This window comes from Sparus aurata, chromosome 8 (assembly GCF_900880675.1).
Source record: "Sparus aurata chromosome 8, fSpaAur1.1, whole genome shotgun sequence".
NCBI classification, from domain to species: Eukaryota; Metazoa; Chordata; class Actinopteri; order Spariformes; family Sparidae; genus Sparus; species Sparus aurata.
The window spans coordinates 10,125,334-10,147,089 of NC_044194.1; the positions used below are offsets into that span (position 1 = coordinate 10,125,334).

The window sequence follows — 21,756 nt, forward strand, 5'->3', positions numbered from 1 at the left end:
TTACATCATCTCTCACTTATATGAAATGGGTCAATTATCTGTGTGCCCCGTGCTCAGAGTCTCGAATATTCATCAGACGAGACTTCTCAGACAGGTTATATGTAATATGTGTGTAAAACACAGTGACTGTGGCTGCAACGTCACTGAATAATACAACCCCCGCTGTTTAAAATAGAGAGTTGAATTCACAGAGGACACACCCTTGTGCAATTTGGAGCACTTGATAGATGTGACTTTGTGTCTAACATCACTGAGGCATTTTTACTGTGTGACTTTTTTCCACCTCTGCTACACTAGCATTTTCACACATACCATACCGATTGACCACAGAGTAACACAGGAAGTGAACATATCACATATCACATTGCTATCTTTTTCTCACTCAGGTCCCTGATGACAGTGGGTTTAAGCAAGTGGCTCATGACAGAAAAAAACAACAAACAATTAATAGATATAAAACAGATGCAGTTTTGTCCTTATAGTATTCTGTGTAAGTCACTTGTGAATTTGTGTGTTAATCCAGGGTTCATACGTGTGTGTTCTGTTTGTGCACCTCTCAAAACCTCATTCAACATCCTCATGGAAAACCGTGTAAGATTTACTCCACACAGCCTGTGTGGTTGCACAACACTGGATACTGTGCAGGTAGTGTCAGGTTCCGGGCATCAATTTCTCTGCATCCAGGAAAACATCGTGTAGGACTTTTTTAACCGAGCACGATGATGTATGTACACGTGTGGCCAGTCACGGGTTATGGCATACGCTACTGTCAGTACAGAGGGTATTCCTGTCATAGATAACGCCACAGTTATTATATGGCACTCCGTCCAGGGTGCGTTCAAGTGACAACACGTCTCCGTCGATCTGCAACATTTTCGTCTCGATCTGATTGTGCGCAACGTTTCAACAACAGCGACTTTACGGTCCTTTATCCGCCTCTACACTTTCGATTTATTTCCATATTATCTTTTAAAAGGAAGCGGCGCAAAAGCTGCCACCCGCACGCGAACTTACGACTACCCCACTTGTCGCTTCCTTTTTAAAAAAACGGTTTTCCGCGTTTTGACATCGCTGAACGCGACAACGGTGTCAGCTTTCATAGGACACAATAGAGATGAACTGACCGGCCGCGGCTATTTATTGAGAGCCTCACTGGAGGCAGCGGCAGATGTGAGGAAGACAGGACACCGGCTCCACGGAAAGGTACGTTACCTTAGCTATCACATGGGAGGACAATACAATGCCCTATTTAGTCTTTAAAAATATATATATTTTGTATCTCTGCCTGTGAAACCACCTCACACTCATCGTACATTTCAAACAGACTGGACTAATTTAAGGTAACGCTCGTCGTTTTTTTTTTCTTCTAAACTGCGGGTTATGACGATTTAAGCTAGCAGGGTTAAATGGGGTCTACCCGGATCTTGCACGGGCGTTCTAAAACTGGAGCGTGTGAGAACAAGGGCCGGTATCCGAGTATGTTTCTGTGAAGGTGAAAACCAATATTCACTGTAATTGAAAACGGTATGAAAATCAATTCAGCGCCGTGTGTGTGTGTGTGTGACTTCCCGAAAAAATACATAACGTTACACCACCTCTGAAGAATTACTCATCTCCGCGGCGTCTGCTCGGTCATGTAACGATAACGCGTTATTTCTGACAGAGCTGTTGATTAAACCTCGCATATGTAGAAGCTTACGTAAACCCCCCCCCCCCACGTTTGAGGCTTCGTGTAAATCTAGATGATAGAGATTAAAATTCGTGGCTGTGCGAGGGTGACTTTGAAGCCATTGCCTTGTTATGAGGGGAGGGGGTGGGGGGGTCTCAACGTCCCCATCTTGTTCTCTTTACTCTGCTACATTTATTGTCGAGCTACATTTACATTACAGATGTTTCACACACACACAAAACTCGTTTTAGCTCATAGGATGCAGTGTGTTGTTGCAGTCGTTTGGCAAAGGGCTCCACTTCCACCTGCTCTATCAGTTGAATGCTGTTTAAACATGAATAAAATATGATATCACTCTGAAAGGCTCAGTTCTGTCTGCACAATGAGCACTCCTTGTTGGTAAAAATCTACTTAAGTAACATTCTGAATGTAGGGCTGTACTGGACATATTCTTATTTTCATTCGCACAAGGATATTTAAGGTCAATATATTGTGTCACAGACTTAATTAGACCAATAACAAGATTGGTACTCGTATTTACTGCAGCAGAAATGACCAAATTCAATCTAAAGAGAATCTCAATCACAGTTTTCACTTCATAGCTGATAGTCGGCGTCAACATGACCTGCCTAAGATAACCACCAAATCAACTATCTGGAGCTGGTCTGTCATAAAAAAAAAAAATAGCTTAGAAAACATCACTGATTAACTGTACTGCTGTGCTGGTGAACTGAACTGCGGGGTTTACAGTGTTAGTGAAAGAAGTCAATGTGGTTAAATAGAATAACAGCCAGATTATTTCACTAAAAACATCCAAAGTTAACTGCTCAGCTGTATTTCCTGCAAGTTTATTCAGTTTAAGTAGCTGATTTAACAAAATTCTTTTGGCGAACTCAAACTAAACGGACTGCTCCGCTGTAACTTCACTCCCTACAATTAGAACCAGACTATACAGCCCCTTCCAGGAAGCTGCCAATGAACTTTCTAGGTAATTATGGAGCCGTATTTTCAAGATAAGCATTTGAAATAAGTCTGTTTACCTTTTTATGAAGGTCTACACACGGTTTCAAAAGCCTGCTAGTGAAAACAGTCTGAGTGAGAGAGAGACTGAATCCTGGTGGAAAAATACTGGATGTAAAAAAATACTGGAATCCAAACTCCCCCAAGAGTCCTTAAAAAAAAAAAAAAAAACCCCAACAAATTCCCAGTAAAATTACAGAGGACGTGACGTCAGGGTCCTTAATAGTAGCCTGACCCTTGCTACACACTTTTAATCAACGTGGTAGTCTGCAGTTTTTCCCACAGAAAAAAGTTTTAAATGTGGTGGCTGACTCACCAGATGTAGACAGTTTGTACAAAGCCTGTCATTGGCGCCTGTTCTAATCGCCTCTTCCTTCCGCTATCTGCGTACTGTTTTTATAATCCCCAAAGCTACATGAAACAACAAACTCCAAGCTAGCAACCCACACGCTGAAACTAGCAAGTTACTACAAGCTAATGCGACCAAAGTAAACAAGCTTGCATCTCTTACCTTTTTCTTTTGCGGGGATTAGGCTATTTTAATGCCATGCTCACCTCCACATGTGCAAAACAAGTTTCCCCCCCGTAAAGGTTTTGCAGGGGCACGGCACTGCGGAGAAACATCTGGTGGTCAGTCTGGGGTGATAACCTCTTACCAGCTGTTTGTTGTAGGTCTGAAGATCTGTGTGCTACTTCATCTTCGGCCACCCCTCTCACCTTTGTCAGCCCTTTCTAAATTTTTGAAGCTTTCGATACCACTAGTTCAATCAGGATAACTCCGAGAAGTTAAGAGACAAGAATTTGATAGCGGCATATTCAGCGGGCTGCATTACTAAAAAGTATACCAGGAAGCTATAAAACAGGTTTTTTTTTTTTTTTTTTTTTTTCCGGTGTTTGTGCCAGTTGGGCAAGTTTCTTTGGACTGTATGGGTGCCACCTTAACGCTCATTATCTAGTTGTATTAAAGTCTTTTGTTTAATGTTCTTTGTCAAAGAAACAATAGGGGCATGGCTAATAGTCAGCCTTAAAGGGATATTCCGGTGTAAATTTAATCCATGGTCTAACACACTGTGAAACTGTGTAAGACTCCCTCTCGAGAGATCAAGTTTGCAGACCGCTAGCTAACGTAGTTTTAGCATCCTCAGAAACGACCGCACGACAACAATACATTGCAGTAAATGGGTCCAAATAGAAAACCATCATCCAAAAGCCCTTTGAGTCGATTACCGAGTGCAGTAAAGTTCCGCAGCTCAATGATGATCATTACTGCGGGACTCTACTGCACTCGGTAATCGACTCACAGGGCTTCCCCACAACAAGGAAGGCTTCTCGGGTGGTGAGATTTGTTTATCTTTTCTGACAAATCCGGCAATAATATCAAATGTTTGATGCCTCGAAATATGTGCTGGGACCCTGTTTCAAATGTTGCTGAAGTTTAGTGCTGTTCTGCGCATTATTTGTGGCTTTTTGATGACGGTTTATTATATTTGGACCCATTTACTGCAATGTATTGTCGTGTGGTCGTTTCTGAGGATGCTAAAACTACGTTAGCTAGCGGTCTGCAAACTTGATCTCTCGAGAGGGAGTCTAACACAGTTTCACGGTGTGTTAGGCCATGGATTAAATTTACACCAAAATATCCCTTTAAACCTTTGCGTTTGCAAACGGACTGCTTTTCTAGAAAGGTCAAGATCATGAATCGCAATAGCATGGATATTAGCATGGATAGCAATAGACTGGCTACTCGCATGGATAGCAGCAGCATAGATTATAAAAGGGATGGCACTAGTGCGGATATTAGTGGGGTTAGCAATACCATGGTTATTTGCAGGGATAGCAATAGCGTGTATATTTATAGGGATAGCAATAGCATGAATATTAGCAGGGATTGTAATAGCGGTCACTTCAACATAAGTTCTTCACTGTTAAATCTTCCCTCTGCTCTGGCCTATAACACCTGTTTGCTCTGAGTGCAACCACCTGTCTCCATCATCCTCACACCATTGCCCTCTTCTTGAAAGAGCCATGCTCTTCTTATAACCCATATAAGCCAAGCTTGGAGAGTGACTTATGACTCCCAGATACCACTACAGTCATGGCCTGCCTTCGATAACCACGAAATCCACTATCTGGAACAAATAACAAATGAAAAAAAAAACATCACTGATTAACTGAACTGCTTTGTTAGTGAACTGAACAGTGGAGTATACAATCTGAGTGAAAGAAGTCAGTGAGGTTAAATAGAGTAACAGCCAGATAACTTCACTGAAAACATCCAAAGTTAACTGCTCAGCTGTATTTTCTGCAAGTTTATTCAATTTAGGTAGTTGGTTTTAACAAAATTATTTTGGCGAACTCAAACTAAATGGACTGCTCTGCTGTAACTTCACTCCCTACAATTAGAACCAGATTATACAGACCCTTCCAGGAAACTGCCAATAAACTTTCTAGGTAATTATGGACCTGTATTTTCTAGATGAGCATTTGAAATAAGTCTGTTTACCTTTTTTAGGAAGGTCTACACACGGTTTCAAAACCCTGCTATGGAAAAATATTCTGAGTAAGAGAGAGACTGAATCCTGGTGGAAAATTTGCCCACTAAATTAAAATATTGCGATGTGAAAACTGACTTATGTTTTATCAGCAGGGCTCATGTATGTCTTTTGTACAAAATGTAGTTCAAAATGAGGTTAAACATTCGGATTATGCTACATCCCAGGTATAACAAAGGGAAACCAGAATCCATTAAAGTTTCACTGAAACAGAAATTATAGAGTCACCAACTGAACAATTATGTATTTGTGCTGTATACCAGATGAGTGGGGGAGGGCTGTGTCGGGCCTATTCACAGTCTACCAAGGTCAAACTGTCTGCAAACGGCTTAATGCTTTTCTCAGTCGTGTTTCCTGAAGATGGCAAAAGACAATTGTTCCAAGTCTCATCGACTTTCCGCCTTCCTTCCTCACTCTCTGACTCTCTTCTGGAAATTAAAGTGATGGGCAACAAAATGGAATGCATCATTAGGTTGACCAAAATTATGGCTTTCTCTGGGGTTGAACATTGTTTGAAATGTTTGGGAAAGTTGTGTTTAGACATTTTAGAGAGAGCTCAATTAATGGCAACAGCAGCTGTTTTGTATAATGAAGTTAACTTTCAGTATATATTGTTAGTAATTGAAGAACTGTGCATTTTTTAACCAGACAATCATGGCAGTGAACATCCCTGGACTGGTGGCTGTGGTGATCTTTTATATTGTCATCTTGCTAACTGGGATCCTTGCTGCTCGGAAATCCAAGAAAGTAGAGAAAACATGTGCTGGCAGCAAGAGCGAAGTTACCATGGTTGGTGGCCGCAACATCAGTGTCCTGGTCGGGGTTTTCACCATGACAGGTAGAAATTTTACCTGATATGTCTTTCATTTAGTAATACTGGATGTGAGTTTGCTCCTTTTGACTGTGTTGTGTTGCTGCGTTTTTCACTTGATTTTCTTCTGTGCCTTTCTTTCTTTTAGCAACATGGGTTGGTGGAGGTTATATTTTGGGAACCGCTGAGGTTGTTTATTCTCCCAGTCAAGGTCTCATCTGGGCTATCGGGCCTCCTGCATATCTTACCAATTTTCTTTTGGGTAAGCAACTAAAACAAAACAAAGCTTCTATACAATAATATACAACAGGGTAAGAGGTTGTGGCAGAAATATATCTTGATATTTTGACAACATATTTTTTCTTGTTTTGGGTAAGTAGTAATGCCCTCTGGTTGTTTTTTAGCTTCACACGCTCAATTGTCACAGGATGTGAGAATATACATGTGCCTGAGTGTGGGTTAGTCAACATCTGTTCAGTCAAGAAGATGCAAACAGTAATTCAGAGACTATTTAAAGTGCATAGATCGCTATAAATGCATGCGATTTGCATATAGCTAGTAGGGTCTCAACACTGGCTGCATTGTTCTGTTCGAAGGCCAAGGTGTAAAACATACGTAAATGGAATGTATCTTGTTGGGAAGCTGAAATGTTGAATCTCTGGATTTCTGGTAGACATTCAAGCCTGAGCATAAGGAAAGGCTGTCTAAAGAATTTAATTTAGTTTGAAACATATGTTTAGGCTAATATAGCGGACAAAAGTCCCCTGACAACTCGAACACCACTCACCAAAAAGTATCCGATTAAGCAGTTGTCAGATGACGTGACACTTCTAACAGAGGTTATTTTTTACAGACGGATGAGCTAAGCTTTTATTGCTCAACGTTTGAGTGGTGCAGCAGCAAAGGACAGAAATAAGTACAGATAAATCGAGTTAAGTAAAAAGAAATAATCAGAAGTATAGAGAATAAAAATGGAAATAAAAGTGGATACCATACAAGATGAACTCAAAATTACAGAGCATACAGCAGCTTTAGAAATCTGTGCATCTCTAGAGAAGCACAGTAATTTAACTATATGTGCCATTTACCTGCCTATCATTTTAAGTGTTGTTGTGGGCTTTTACCTATCCCACCATGCTATGGATAAAATGCAGGATAGATATACTTGACTGAGACTCAGGCAGAGTCCAGTTTGAATAACTATGCATGGAACTAACAAGGCACATGCTTAAAAAAGGTAATGCTCACTTTTCGTGTAGAGCATACTGTTTATTTTCACCAGCTGACTTGGTGCTAACAGCTTAAATGCACATGCCCAGCAGTCATATTATATTATGAAACAGCAACATTATTTCCATCAAGGTTCTTTCAGACGCCATCAGCAGAACATTGTCCTGTCTGGGCCCACAGGCAGACATTCACAAGTACATATTTACACCTACAGACAATTTTAAAAAAATGTTCTACTTCATCTAACCTGTTTCTTCATGGACTGTGGGAGGAAGGCGCCTCCTTCAAAGGGAGGATTTGTTCACAGGCATTTTCCATCTAGTCAGATCCAAACCCACGACCTCTTTGCTGTGAGGTGACAGCACTAACAACTGAGCCACTGTGTGAGGGAAAACAGATTTTACCACATTTCAGGCCATACCCATTGGCAAAAACCAAATGGGATTTTTTTTATTTGTCGGCCACTTGAAACTGGGTTTGCAATGCATTATTACTGTCTTTGTCTATGTACTGACTATTTACCCGATTAATCATTTGGCTAGAAATGTCCAGCCAATAGGGAACAATGTAACAATGTCATGCACAAGTTGCCAGGTGCCATGGTCATAAAATGTGTAACCAATAGTCCAAAACCTGAAGAGATCGTTCACATTTGAAGTTGACAATGGATTTCTGTTGACCTCTATGATTTGACCATGATTAATATTGTCTCTGATGTGTCTCAGAAAGTACATTTTCTCTTCAACCATTGTTTTCTTTCTTTGTATACTTTCTGTTTCTAAAGGAGGATTGTTTTTTGCAAAACCTATGAGGTCAAAGCGCTACGTGACCATGTTGGACCCATTTCAGCATCGCTATGGCAACATGTTCACTGCAATACTGTTGCTTCCTGCAATGTTCAGTGATGTATTGTGGGTGGCCTGCATCCTTGCTGCTCTGGGTAGGTCTTTATGTGTTTGTGCCAGCTATAACGTCAAATCATAACGCTCTCATCATATTTTTAGATACCGTCTCTGATTTAATGTTCTGTGTGTTTTCCAGGGGGAACGATGAGCATTATTCTCGGGCTGTCGTCCGACCTTTCCATCATTATCTCTGCAGCTGTCTCTATCATCTACACGTTTTTGGGGGGCCTCTACTCTGTTGCGTACACTGATATCATCCAGCTTTGCTTCATCTTTGTTAGCCTGGTGAGAAACAGAGGGAGTACAAGGTGGTAGTGACTGACAGAAATGACTGAGAGGAGAGAGGAGGACGATTGAGGGAAGGTCACAGGGATAATGGGACTTTTGTATATAGGATAGATAATATATATTCATGATGGAGAAGGATAAGAAATGTGAGTAATTCAATCAATGACTGGTCCTTTTGATTTTCTCTAACAGCTGTGTTTTTTTTCTCTGTTTCAGTTTCTCTGTATTCCTTTTTTGGTACTCAGTCCTGCAGTTGCTGGCAACTCACAAGCAATCCACTTCAACCAAACACATATAAACTCATTGATGGGAGAGCTGCCGCTGGAAGATTCAGGAAAATGGCTGGATGAGATGCTCCTATTGGTTAGATTTTAACTTTTATTTTGTGTCACTGTGTGTGTGGTAGAAACAAATCAAGTAGACATAAATAAACATGTTTGACAGGAAGTGCTTGAATTCATTGATTTTGTGCAATAACAGAAATTGAAGTTTTTCGCTATTTTTCAGTTTTTGTCTGTGAGCTTCTTTTAAGTTCTCTTTTTATATAAAAAAAAATGTTTTAACAGAAATAAACCCTGATGCGTACCTCAAACATTGCTGTGTTGGGTCCTTGAATTCAAGGGAATCTGGTCTGGAAAATGCTCGACATTTGTGAAAGTTCTTTCTTTGTGTGACAAAAATGTTTAATTGCATGAATATACAACTGAATGAATGAATGAATGAATGAATATACAACAATGGTCTTAATTCCTTTTCTTACAGAACATTTTAGTGGATACAATTGTCTGTATTGTTTAACAGTAAACATTAGCTGTCTTTTATTCCTGAAAGGAATGTTTGCAACTTCTTGTGTTTGCAACTTGTTTGTGCTTCCTATACACAAAGCTTATGACAAACAAGAGGGTAGCAGCAGTTGTTTTACTCATTGTCATAGTGTTATCTGTGGCCACGCTCAGATGCCTGAGGTTCCACATGATGGAATGATGCTTAGCTCGTCACAACATTAACATTAACAGTTTATTAATGTTCATGTGCACCAAAATTACATGTAAATTGTTCACGAGTCCCAAACCTCGAGTCTCAAGTCTTTTGAGTGCGAGTCGGAAATCAAGTCTCAAATCACTGAGTGTGCGACTTAAGTGCAAAGTCCAAGTTGCAAACTCAAGTCCCCATCGCTGGCACAAACCAACAGCAAAGATTTGAGTATTTTGTTAGGTGTTTATATTATATGTCTGACTGACTGTCTGTGGAGAGATACAGTCACAAAACGTTTAAGGTAGTTCATGGAACTAGGGAGGTAGGAATTAGTAAGCGACTATTGGCCCCCACTTTAGTAACATGACCTGCAAAATGGTTTGTTTCAAAATATGGTTTCTTTCACAAATCCATCTGGAAAGGAACCACTAGATAATGTTTTGAAAAGGGCAGGCAAAAAAATATTCTGAAAATGATTGGACTGAACATCTTTCTATCACCATCTCTCATGGGCTAACTAATCAGACTGACAGTAGGACATCGCTAACACCAACAGAACCCTGTTGGTTAGTCAAACTTACAGAAGCCAGCCGGAAGTAAAGTGATAAAGTTAACTATAGTGTCACAACTGTGGAAGATGATGGTTGAGTTCAAAGATGAGTATGTTCTCATGTTATAATGTAGTAATCACTACTGAGTGGTTTTGGGTCAACACGTGAACTGTAACTGGGCGTGGGGCTGTTGTGATCCCATTGTGGCATGGTCTGTTCATTCTGGCAATGGAAATTTACCCTCCTTTTGGGATTTGTATGTAAGTGAAGAGGTACAAAATCAACACACGAAACGCTTTATCCCTTGCTGAGCTGCTGTGAAGGGACAGTAATACAAAGATGGAATTTCCAACTAAAAAGACTAAGTTTGGAATATTAGTTTGGTAACTCAAGCTGTGGAAGTATCTTCCCCCATCTTTTCCATTCAAATCACAACAGGAGCTTTTCAGGGCCAGTATGGACAGGAGGAACATTTGTAGCGACCAACAGCTTTTGCAGCTCACACAGGCATATGAGTATGAAAAAGCGTCAACCTGTTCTTTTTAAAGATGTGCCAGGAAGTTATACTAGCAAGGCAACATGAACAATATAAATTTAATGCATTTGTTTTATTTGTCTTATCGTTATTGCTATTTTTAAGTAGATAAAGTGTTCGTTTGACCAATGTGAATGATGCTGCGAAGAAGATGTAATTTGTTAATTGCAAGAATTGCTAAAGTGTGTTTTTTGTTCATGCATGTGTATGTTGTAGGCTTTGGGGGGACTGGCCTATCAAGCTCTCTACCAGAGGATCCTCTCTGCGGCCTCCTCTGCTCAGGCTCAGGTCACCTGTTTTGCTGCTGCTGCTTCGGTTTTTATTATGGGAATCCCCTCGGTTGTCATTGGAGCGCTGGCTGCTAGTGCAGGTACACGTGACTGTAAACACTCAGATGCACATTCAGCACACAGATATTATCAGCTAGACCACATTGTTTAAAGATTTCAGTCCCTCTACTGTGGTAAATGTCTTGGTATGGTATAACCTTGTTTGCATTTGTATGTGTGTGAGAATTTGCATAGCTGGTTATGGTTAACTTATCATAATCAGTATGGTGAAACATGCAGCTTGTTTTCAAACATTTAGCTTCCTTCTCCCCAGTGGTAATTTTATTTCTTTAATCTGATGCCATCACCATAACCTTAAAAGCTTCTTCCCCTCCCATTATTTCTTTTCCTCTCAATCCCTGGCTATCTCTTTCTCTACTTCTATGTCACTACCTCTCTCTTCCTCTCCTTTCCTCTAAGACTGGAACCAGACAGCGTATGGTCTACCCCCTCCTTTTGAACGAGGGGAGGCAGGGAAGATCCTGCCACTGGCCCTGCAATACCTCACACCCACCTGGTTGTCAGTGTTAGGCATTGGTTCTGTGGCGGCAGCAGTTATGTCCTCCATGGACTCTGCGCTGCTGTCCTCAGCATCCATGTTTACACAAAACATATACAAGGCGACATTGAGGAAGCAGGTGTGTGTGTGTGTACGTTAGAATTTGTATGTGTTTGGTTCAGTATTAAAGGTTCAGTATGTGGGATTTAGGGCTAAATTTGATAATAATAATTTATTTTTTGTGTGTAATCACCTGAAAATAGCAATTCTTGTGTTTTTGTTACCTTATGAGCAGGCCACATGCCACTGCCAGCCATTTCTCTCTACATGGAGTTTGCCTCCGATAAGTAACGGATAATGCCAAACAAGGTGTCCATTATCAGAAATGAATCCTTTCCTTCCTGATAATGGACACCTCTAAGGGCAGTATCCGTCTTATTTCATGGTCACTTGACAAAGAAAAAAAAACATTAATCATTAATGTATATTTTTTAATGTGTTTTGCAATGAAAATATACTTGTTCTCAAAAGCATTAACTCTGTTTCCCTGGCAACACCTTAGAGTTTGACTAATAGCTGGAACAGTCATTAAATCCCCATGCAGTTCTTATGTAATGGGCACATTCACTACTCTAGTGAATAAGATGGACCTTAGATATTTAGACTCATCGACGGGGGGGGGGGGGGGGGGGGGGGGGGGGGTGTTAAACTAGTCTGCTTAGCTCATAGAACCCCTCCGTTAGCCAGAAAGCCAGTGTTACGCTAGCATGATTCCAATTCAAAAACATTGCTTAGGGTCAACAAACAGTAAACATAGTTTCACACCAAGACTAGCTAGCTAACCTGTCCCCAAATCTGTTCATCTAAATTCAGAACGGATTTTCTATATCAAGAGTTTCACCAGTGAAAAACGATAGGCCATGTATGCTGTCAGCCGCAGCCTGAGGTAGAACGTTGAATAACAAATGGAATGAGGAATGATCACTTGACACCAGTAAGCTCAGAGGGACAGTGGAGCAGGGCTGTAGTGGGAGGTAAATTCACATTAAACCAGTTTACATGGCTTATCTAAATCAGACAGGGTTTACTCACTTTTTTTATGAGTGATCCATTACTTGTTATGGACTGTTCAGCCAGTGGACACTTAGGTAACCCACTTTTAAATATACATCTGCCCTGAGTAGAAGAAACTTCTTGTAACTTGTGTGTTGCAAGCGCCATCCTGTGGTGTTCAGAGGGTAATGCAACGAAGGATTACATTTTGTGTTGTAAATAAAATACTCAGATTGTTTTAACATTCATATCTGAAACATTGAGGTGTCTGCAGCCAGCTGATGCCAATGCCACTTAATTTATACATAGGATATAGCACTTTAATTTAGAACAGTGAACGGACAGTTTCAATGGAACTACTTGAGTTCCAGAGGTGTCTCTATATATCAAAAGTTAATTGATCGTCCAGCCAACCGTAATGGAGTATTCACCCAAACCATGGTGCACTGATCAATAGAGATTATGGTTTTTGAGAAATTTGAGGATTTTTCTTTATTACCATTGAAGGAGAGCACGAGGCAGAGAGAGATAACACTGCTCTTCGCCTGTTGGGTGTAGCCTTTCATGTCTCTGACATTTTTTATAGATACAGACATTCAGTGGAACACTGGTGTGATCTAGATATGACTGTTTTAGGTCTATTTTGGCCAAGAACCGTGCGCCTGATGCAGCAGAAATAGACAGGACTCTGAATTTCTAAATGATGTACCACTGCAGCCTCTCATGTGGGCTGCGTAGTTGTTCTTACTTGCACTTCCATGGGCGCAGAACTGAAAATCAAAACGTTGTGCCACTTATGCAGGATGTGTTGCCCGGCCATTCGAAAAAGCCCCTTGTAGCCATAGAGGGAGCGTGTCCGCTCCCATACAGTCAGCCATGTTGCACCGCCATGTTTCTACAGAAGCCCAGAACGGATAAACCAAACACTGGCTCAAGAGGGAGCCCTTTTGATTTTTTAATATTGGTTCTCCTACATGCTTGGAAGAGGAAGGTGAGGGGAGGGGTATTCTGTTGGCTGCGACCTGCAACCTTACTGCTTGATGCCACTAAATCCTGCACACAGGGCCTTTAGGCAAAGTAAGTCTGATTGTATCATCCTTTTCCTCTCTCTCTCACTCTCCCGTCTTGCAGGCCACAGAGCGAGAGCTGCAGTGGGTGATCCGTAGCAGCGTGCTGGTTGTGGGCCTGACAGGAACGGGCCTGGCCTTCAGCGATGACAGTGTGTTCTCCCTCTGGCTGCTGAGTGGGGATCTCCTCTACTGCATAGTCTTCCCGCAGCTCATCTGCGTGATCTACTCCAGCTGCGCTAATAGCTACGGCGCTATTAGTGGCTATGCTATGGGACTGCTGCTGCGTGGGCTGAGCGGGGATCCAGTGCTCGGGATCCCTCCTGTCATACTGTACCCTGGCTGGAGGGAGGAGGACGGAGTTATCACACAATACTTTCCCTACAGGACTGTGGCCATGTTCGGCTCAGTGCTAAGTATTGTTCTAGTGTCCAAGCTGGTGGCGCTAGGCTTCTGCCACCAAGTAATTCCTCGGTCCTGGGATTTACTTAGAGTGTTTGAAGAGAAAAAAGAGGCAGAGGAGGATGACTTAGCTCTGGAGGAAAAGAACAGTATGAGTAATACAAAACTGTAGTCTTAAATTAATTACAACCTCAGCCAAAGTATACACAAACGTCTTTTTATGCAAATTCCTACCAACCTTCTCTGCACAGAATATTTACGCACACTTTTACATGTACTGTATACTACACATGTTTAATACTGAAGTATTCGCTTAATATGCTTTATATGACCAGCAGTGTATTGAGAGTGATTCAGGGAGGCAACTGAGACATGGTATGTGTGGAAAAAGCAAGCAGAATTAAGGCTTATTATGAAGAATTCGAGATCTTTATGTCAGTGTTCATATGGTCTTAATCCTCTTAAAAACGGACCTCTTTCCTCAATTGTTAGTCAGTTAACACATTTTCTTAGTTCCTTAATCTAGTCCTTTCCACTCAATCCTTTTTCAATGAATCGTCACCCCACTGGTGTTGTTTAATTGTGTAACCATTTGCTATTGTCTTACTAAGAAGCAGTTTTGCCTCTTTGCACAAGGTATATTAAGCACCTAAGGGACAAAGCAGTGCTGTGGCAATATTTGAGACGATGAGGTTTTAGTGTCCCTCAGAAACAAGAATTTTAGCAGGAATTTCCTGTCATTAGAAGTGTTTACTATTATTTTATGTTTTAAAGGGATTTTAAATGATGGACCATTTACATATAGAATTCCAATGAGTATATTTTGGATTTTTTGTGATTGCAAGTTTTCATAAAAAATAATTAAACATTATCTGTTTCTAATCTTTGCATCTGATGGAATCTGTGTTTTGTTTTTAATGTACGCGAAAAAAAAGAGAAAAACACTAGAAATCAACACCAAACACAACATCCATATTTAATTTAGCGTTACATAAATGCACACTATTCTATTTTAAATCACACTATTTTAGTATTTAACTCTTAAAAAACAACAACAACCCTCTCGTCACCCTCAGCACCTGCATGATTGAATACCACACCATCCAATAAGTATTTCTATATGTTGGCTTGATTATTATTTGACCTGAGTGGGAGTCTAACCCACATGGAGCTGTAATTCCACCTTTGCAACAGCAGAGGTCGACACCTGAACAGTGAAAGGAATTTAACGATGTAATCCAGGCTGGATCTCAGGAGATTACAAATTATATCTCTAACAACGCACATTTGATTCTCTCACATGCTACTTGTCTTGTTCCACAATATATGTATCAGATGTAATCATTGAGACTTAAAAAAAAAACAAAAAACAAAAAAACAAATAGGACTGCTCAGACGTAAAAGGCTTCTCTGGTGATAAATAAAAACAAAAAGTATTACCGAATATGAGAAAAGAACGCAGCAACATTTCTTTAAACGTCTGTAAATTCACTATTATATATAAGTTACTATTTAGAAGTATTAAAATAAATGCCGGAATAGCCTAATTATTGTAATTATGTCACAACTCTAACAGGCTTTCCGGTTTTAAATCACAATTTCAGTTAAATTCGTTTTAGAACAAAATGGTCATAGAAATCAAACTTGATGTAACACAATTATATGATGCAATTTGTAGAGAGAAAAAAATACAAAAACATCTCACTTGAATTATGAATAAAATAAAAACACTGAATTCCGGATGTGTCACAGAACACTTGCGGTGTTAAAATGCAGCCGGTGATGTTCGACGGTGACATTATAAAACCTTCATCCAGGATCAAACGGGCTTTACAGTGAATAGCGACGCCCATCCGCTCACCGTGTTTGTCTCCGCTGCGTGTATGGGATGAATGAACAGCTGACGCCAGTCCGGCTCCTGAAGGTGCGGCTCCACGTCGCGCTTTACTGTGAGCCCAGTGACGATGGCGTGCAGTGTAAAGCTATGGTACAGCCAGAAAATGTACAAAATAACACTTCATGGTATGGAAGGGGTTTTTTTCAAGGTTAATCCTGTTCACACACCAGAGATAATTAGCTCTATGAATGTGTGTGTGTTCATTTTAAAACAACAGCGACAAAGAAAATGTAATTATCAACAGGAATTGTTCCTTTTTTAAAAAAAGAATAGAAACAACAATGTCACAAACCCTGCATGGAATTTGACAAAGTGGGACAAATTCATACAATTCTCCCTGTGCAAGTAAATGATTAGTTATGTTGTTGTTCAAGTAATTAGTGGCTATCCTTTTCAATTCTTTGTTACAGCATGAAATCAACACAATTGTGTGTAAAATATCTCCTATTTGTTGATGCACAGACAAGTGAAAGGAGTCCACATTTTTCAGGGCTTGTCAAACTAACTTTTAACTGGAAATATAATTTAACATAAAAGACGATGAAGAAGAAAGAATCACAAACTGTCCTACATGTCGCCCCAGAAACCTACATAACGTGCCCACACAAAAACGTGAACTGAAACTTTAGTCGTCATCGCCCTGCAACGGACGGTCCAGGCAGAAGAAATCCAGCTGTGGTGAGAAGACAATTATTGATCTGTAGCTTGCTCCCACAGTTTATCCAAACCACACTCACACTGTGTGAAGGAATACCAAGGGTATACTTCACTGCAACATTATTTCAGTCCCTGCAACAAAAGAGAGAGAAAACTCAAAGGATTCATTTGTACATGTGTTGCCTCTTCACCTCAGTCAATGTCACCTGCTAAGTATGTGTTAACTCTAAAAGAATACGGTCTTACATTGTTTACTTCTCTACAAATCTCAGCTCATTTTCGTTCTCGATGGTGAGCTCGCGAGTGCTTTTTTTTTTCTTTTACAAAAAAAAATGAACTAAATGAAATGGATCTCATTTTAAAGGACGATGAGCAACACTGAATGCTGACAACAGACCTATTCAGTCGAACTCTCACATTCTTTGTAAGCGATGTAATCATTTACCTCTCTAGGAGACAAAGCTGTTCGGTCAACTGTGAACACAACTAGGAGGAATTTCATCTCAGGTGGCGTCGTCTGGACACAGCTGATGCATTTCTTTCCCACCCCGACAGAGTTATGTTTCACCCCCGACTCACTGCGGCAGGACAGGGTGTATCATCTCCCCGTGTTTAACCAAGACAAATACATCGGTCCTGAACAAGCCACGCCTCTGAGTCCTGAAAGTCCAGACCATTTTGTCAGATCTGACGACTGACAAGAAAAAACGCCAGAGACACGTTTCCTCGACAATTATTTTTTAAAAAGAGTTACAGAAATCAAACAGAATAAAAACAAAAACAAAAAAACAACTAAAATATAAATGATATAAGAACTTCATTTTGATACATGTGCAAAATCAAAAACTATTAATAATTAGCCGGATGAGCCAGCTTAAAAAGTGTACCTAACTCTACATTTTCAGTTGGTTTTTTTTTGGTTGTGATGCCTTAAAGGATGTTTGAGACCCGTTGGATGAAGTTTGAGCGCTTCAGTTCAACAGTTATTTATTAATCTGTTTACTGCTGCATCCAAGCTAAAGCTTGAATAAAGTCATTTTAGTCAGATATAGAACTAAGAACAGATTAAAGGATAAGCCCACCCCAAAATGAAAATCCCGTCATTAACACGTCCCCCGTCATGCTGACGGAAAGTCGGGTGAAGTTTCGCGGAACACAAAACATTTTCCCTTGAGCTTCACGGCAAAACGGCGTTTAAAAGCATTCTCCGAAACAGCTGCAGCAGATGGGGACTTGTTTTAAAGGTGCAGTATGTAGTTTTAGGGGAAGAGATTTTAATCAGAGGAGAGAGATCGTCATTGGCTGATTTAGCTTCAAACAGGGTTCTTTGGACCATATTTTCCTCTGAGAACAGCTTGTTTATTCAGATTTGGAAAAAAATAAATGTTTCTGTTTGTATCATTACCTCATGAAAATAGTAAATATTACAATTCTGAGTTTGAATTTCTCCTCCAAAACTACACAGCGCCCCTTTAACCCTCGTCAGGCGTAATCCAAGTCTCCTGACAAACTTCTTTTTAAAGGTTGAAATCATCACCGTAGCTGTGATGCTAAAAGCTCGACCGCTACTCAAGTATGTTAATAACTTCCTTTTCACATCAATTTGGGACCTCGGGACTTCCAGAGTATTAGATTCAACTGGATATGGTTTTTTTCTGTTGTTTTGTTTTTACAAGTCCCCATCTACTTCCGTTGTTTCGGAGAATGCTACCACAATGCTTTGCTGTGAAGCTCCAGAAATGTTTTGTGGACTACAAATAAGAATCAGAATCAGAATCCGGCGGCTGTGGCTCAGGGGGCAGAGCCAGCGTCTTGCTTTTGAAGGTCGCTGGTTCAATTCCCCTTTTCTGCATGTCGTAGCGTCCTTGGCCAAGATACCGAACCCCAAAAAGTGCTGCCCCTGATGTGCTGGTCGGGACCTCGCATGGCTGCCACCGCCATCAGTGTATGAATGTTTGGACAAGTGCCCTAAAATATAAATGTAGACTCAATATCTGAATTGTTGAATTTGCTGTGGTCTGTACGATGAAGATACAGAATAGAGGGGAGAATAAAGATGTGATGAAAAACAGAAAAAATAGAGGATAGACAATAAGACAAAATACGAACAGAGAGAAAAACAGTAGAACAATACGCACAAGAAACTTCCCCCGACTTGGTGATCAGATAAAGACGAACTGATGATGAAAGATGATTTGTCATTTTTAGGGTGAACTCATCCTTTAAATTGCAGTACTTAGAATAAAACCCCAGCAGCACATCTCTCTAAAAAAACAAAAAAAAAACATCCTTACAGGCATTAATGGACACCCAAGTTTGGGGACCAGGCGCCAGGTCCGACCCCACTCCGGGTTTTCCAGCCCGCTCCCGGCCACCTTATCCGTAGCGCTGTGTGTTTCTGAGTGAGAGGAGCCGACTCTTGTTTACAGCAGAGATTCACGGAGGAGCGGAGACCCGACACAGCCTGCGTTCACCGAGGATCCCACAGCCTCTGGATATATAACACACGCAACGGGACTTTTTGAATTTTGAATTTTTTTGAATTTTTGATCCCCACCCTCCGCTCTCCTCTGCTTCTTCTTCTTGGTGTTTTTTATGAGGATAAAAACAAGAAACACTCGTAAAAAAAAAAGAAAAAAGGAAAAAGGGGGGGTAAACATATTCTCTCTCTTTCTCTCTCTCTTCTCTCTCTCTCTCTCTCTCTCTCCCTCCCACCCTCGCCGAGGTCGTCTCGCTTTGGAGACCCATTCTCCTGCGTGGCACAAGTCTGGTGCCTTTTCTCTCCGCCGCTGCAAAATCCCTGACTTGACGGCGGAGATATCAAGTCGGAGCCGAAAGGATCTGGGAGCTTTTTTTTTTTTTTTTTTCTCTCCTTTAAGAGAAAATATAATAGGGGAGGGGGGGGGGAGAGGAAAAAAATAATAAAACGGCGACTTCTCACCGCAGGCCGGGAGCGAGCTGCTTGCTGTAGGGGCGACAGAAGAGAAGCCAGTGGTGACTGAACGGACGGCATAGGGGGTGAAAAAGAAAACGCGAAAAAGGAGGTTTTTCATTCATTTTCCAGCCTTCCTCAGCCACCACCCCTGTGGATCTGGACGTGTTTTCTGCCCCCACTCCTCCTCCTCGTCCTCCTCCTCCTCGCACGCAGTCATTCAACACGGGGGAATTCTCCAGAGCGACGCTGGCGTTAATTTATGATGTCGCTATAAGGCTGAGGATAACATTTGTGCTCTGATTTTTGTTTTTTGTTGTTGTTGTTGTTTTTTGCCTTCCAGGGCCATCGCACTTGTACGCAACCGCTGTGTTTTTTTTGTATTGTTTTTTTTTTTTTTTTTTCAAGAGATGGAGACTGAAGATGGGGATTACCATCATTTATCCAGTAAAATCACTGGCTCGTGTGCCATACCAGCCGACGTCAAAGTGTCCTGCGATTGGCAAAAATAGCAGACTGTTTTAGTATTTTTTTTTTTTTTTTTTTTTTGTGCTCCTCCAAAGGAATCTCCTGTCTCCAGATTTATTTATATGTTTGTTTTTTTTTATTAAGGCAGACAAGCACATTTTGCAGGCAACCACAGCAGCCTTCCTGGGCTAAAGACACTCTATAATATCACACAGAGGTTGTTGGGTTTTTTTTTTTTTTTCCTAAGGACGCTTTAATTTTATTTTCTATTTCGTCCCAGCCTGTTTTTCCTTTTCTCCTTTTTTTTGGATTATTATCTTTTTTTTTTTTTTTTTTTTTTGATGTTAAGGAACATGAGATCTGACACACTGATGGGTAGCCCGACCTTGTTTTGGGGTCTGATGCTTTCTGTCTTCACTATCTGCATCTGGTCCACAAATGGAGAAAGTGAGTATTTGTTTTTGTATTCACAATTCATATTTTGCTTAAGATTATTGGTAAAACAGTGAATGCGTAATTTCCCTTTTTTGACATCTTGTAAAGCTGTTTCTGTTCTGTCTGGTGTTCGGTGGGAGGAATAATGTTAAAATTCAGATTAATTCAAATTAAAAATCAGAGGAATACCTTTAAAAAAAAAAAAAAAGAAGAAATATATATATATATATCAGGACTGAGTGTTGTTACTCAATACAACAAACCGAGCTGAGCTTTTTCACTTCTGTATTAGCTGGAGACCATGTGGCAGCCCACAGCTCTGCCGTCACTGGCTCAACGCAATTACGCAAAAGAAATGTTCCTTACACGGCTCAACATCGCCTCGTTTGATGGAGCACTTTAGTTCACATGGACACACAGAGACACGCCAGGCACATGTCTCCACGGTGTCCACGTTGGACAGGCTAGAAAAACCCCAGCGGAGGAGGATGAGTCCAGGGACCGGAGCTGAAGGTTACTACGACCATGTGGCCATTTTGCATTTCGTGGTGTGGCGCCGCTGCGCATGAACAGGCTGAATCACACAAACCCATTTGCCTCTTAAAAAAAAAAAAAAAAAAGGCCAAAGACGCACAAACTGTGGGGGTGAAAGCCCAGAATCAACATTAAGGTTCACCGTGAGGGAACAAAAATGTATTTGCTGTCGAAGGTGGTGATATCTCTGGCAGAGTTTCCTCTGTGGAGGCTCCAGCTACGTGGTGTTAATGAATGCAAGCCCTTAGAAACACAGGAGCACCTGAGTCTAGGTGCAGTCCGGTCTGAACATCATGTTTTGTCACACTGATGAGACAATACGAAACCTCTTTTATGCGTGACAAACGTGTAAAGACTTTAAGACAAAGTGTCAGAATATGAAGGCGACAGATAAACCTTGTGGAAGGAGCAGCCGAGGTTTTATTGTTTTCAATTTTCACAGCTTAAATTTCTCTTTAAAACTTTTCCTATCCAGCGTTTGACATGTCCGAGCAGCCACAGCCAGGCGGATGTATCAGCTGGCTGATACTGGCCTATAGTGGATATATATCGGTATTGGCTGTCAGTGTGTTTCCGGTATGCGGTGATGTTAAAAATGTCATTTCAGAAGTTATAATGTAGAAAAAAGATGCTCGGGCTCATTTGTAATCATTAAATTACCAGAAAAGTGTATTGTTTCAGTGCAGTTGTGTCGTTTATAGAGCATACAATTTATTGTTCAACTGTAAAATGTTTGTAAATAAGTGTTTGATAGCTACATTTGAGTGATCCTGGCAAAAACTAAAAACTAAAATGTGTGTATTGGCTGATGTATCAATACTGGAATTGATATTTTTCTACCAGAAATCAGTATCGGCTCCAGAAGTCAAGCATCAGTCGGGCTCTTCTTGCAACCACAACAACGCTTTAATCGATCATCACTTGTAGAATTCAGGCTTTATTTTATT

At 40.8% G+C, this 21,756-nt stretch overlaps 2 protein-coding genes and 1 long non-coding RNA gene across 3 annotated transcripts in view; 2 read left to right on the forward strand and 1 right to left on the reverse strand.

The window, feature by feature from the left end:
- Positions 1-607: 607 nt before the first annotated feature.
- LOC115586951 (high affinity choline transporter 1-like) lies at positions 608-14,768 on the forward strand. Its single transcript, XM_030426447.1, has 9 exons — positions 608-1,203; positions 5,890-6,079; positions 6,201-6,314; positions 8,067-8,222; positions 8,324-8,472; positions 8,692-8,838; positions 10,753-10,906; positions 11,286-11,503; positions 13,549-14,768. Exons 2-9 carry the CDS (start codon positions 5,896-5,898, stop codon positions 14,056-14,058), a joined length of 1,632 nt encoding a protein of 543 aa, XP_030282307.1. The 5' UTR covers positions 608-1,203; positions 5,890-5,895; the 3' UTR covers positions 14,059-14,768.
- LOC115586953 (uncharacterized) lies at positions 14,445-17,643 on the reverse strand. Its single transcript, XR_003984936.1, has 2 exons — positions 16,886-17,643; positions 14,445-16,572 (listed from the first exon to the last, which is right to left on the reverse strand). It is a non-coding gene; the product is annotated as an uncharacterized LOC115586953 (long non-coding RNA).
- Positions 17,644-20,081: 2,438 nt separating this feature from the next.
- igf1ra (insulin-like growth factor 1a receptor) overlaps positions 20,082-21,756 on the forward strand; it is an 80,562-nt gene continuing 78,887 nt past the window's right edge. Inside the window, exon 1 of the mRNA XM_030425026.1 lies at positions 20,082-20,287. Within this exon, the coding sequence (XP_030280886.1) occupies positions 20,182-20,287 (106 nt within the window). The 5' untranslated portion in view covers positions 20,082-20,181. The remainder of the gene's footprint in view (positions 20,288-21,756) is intronic.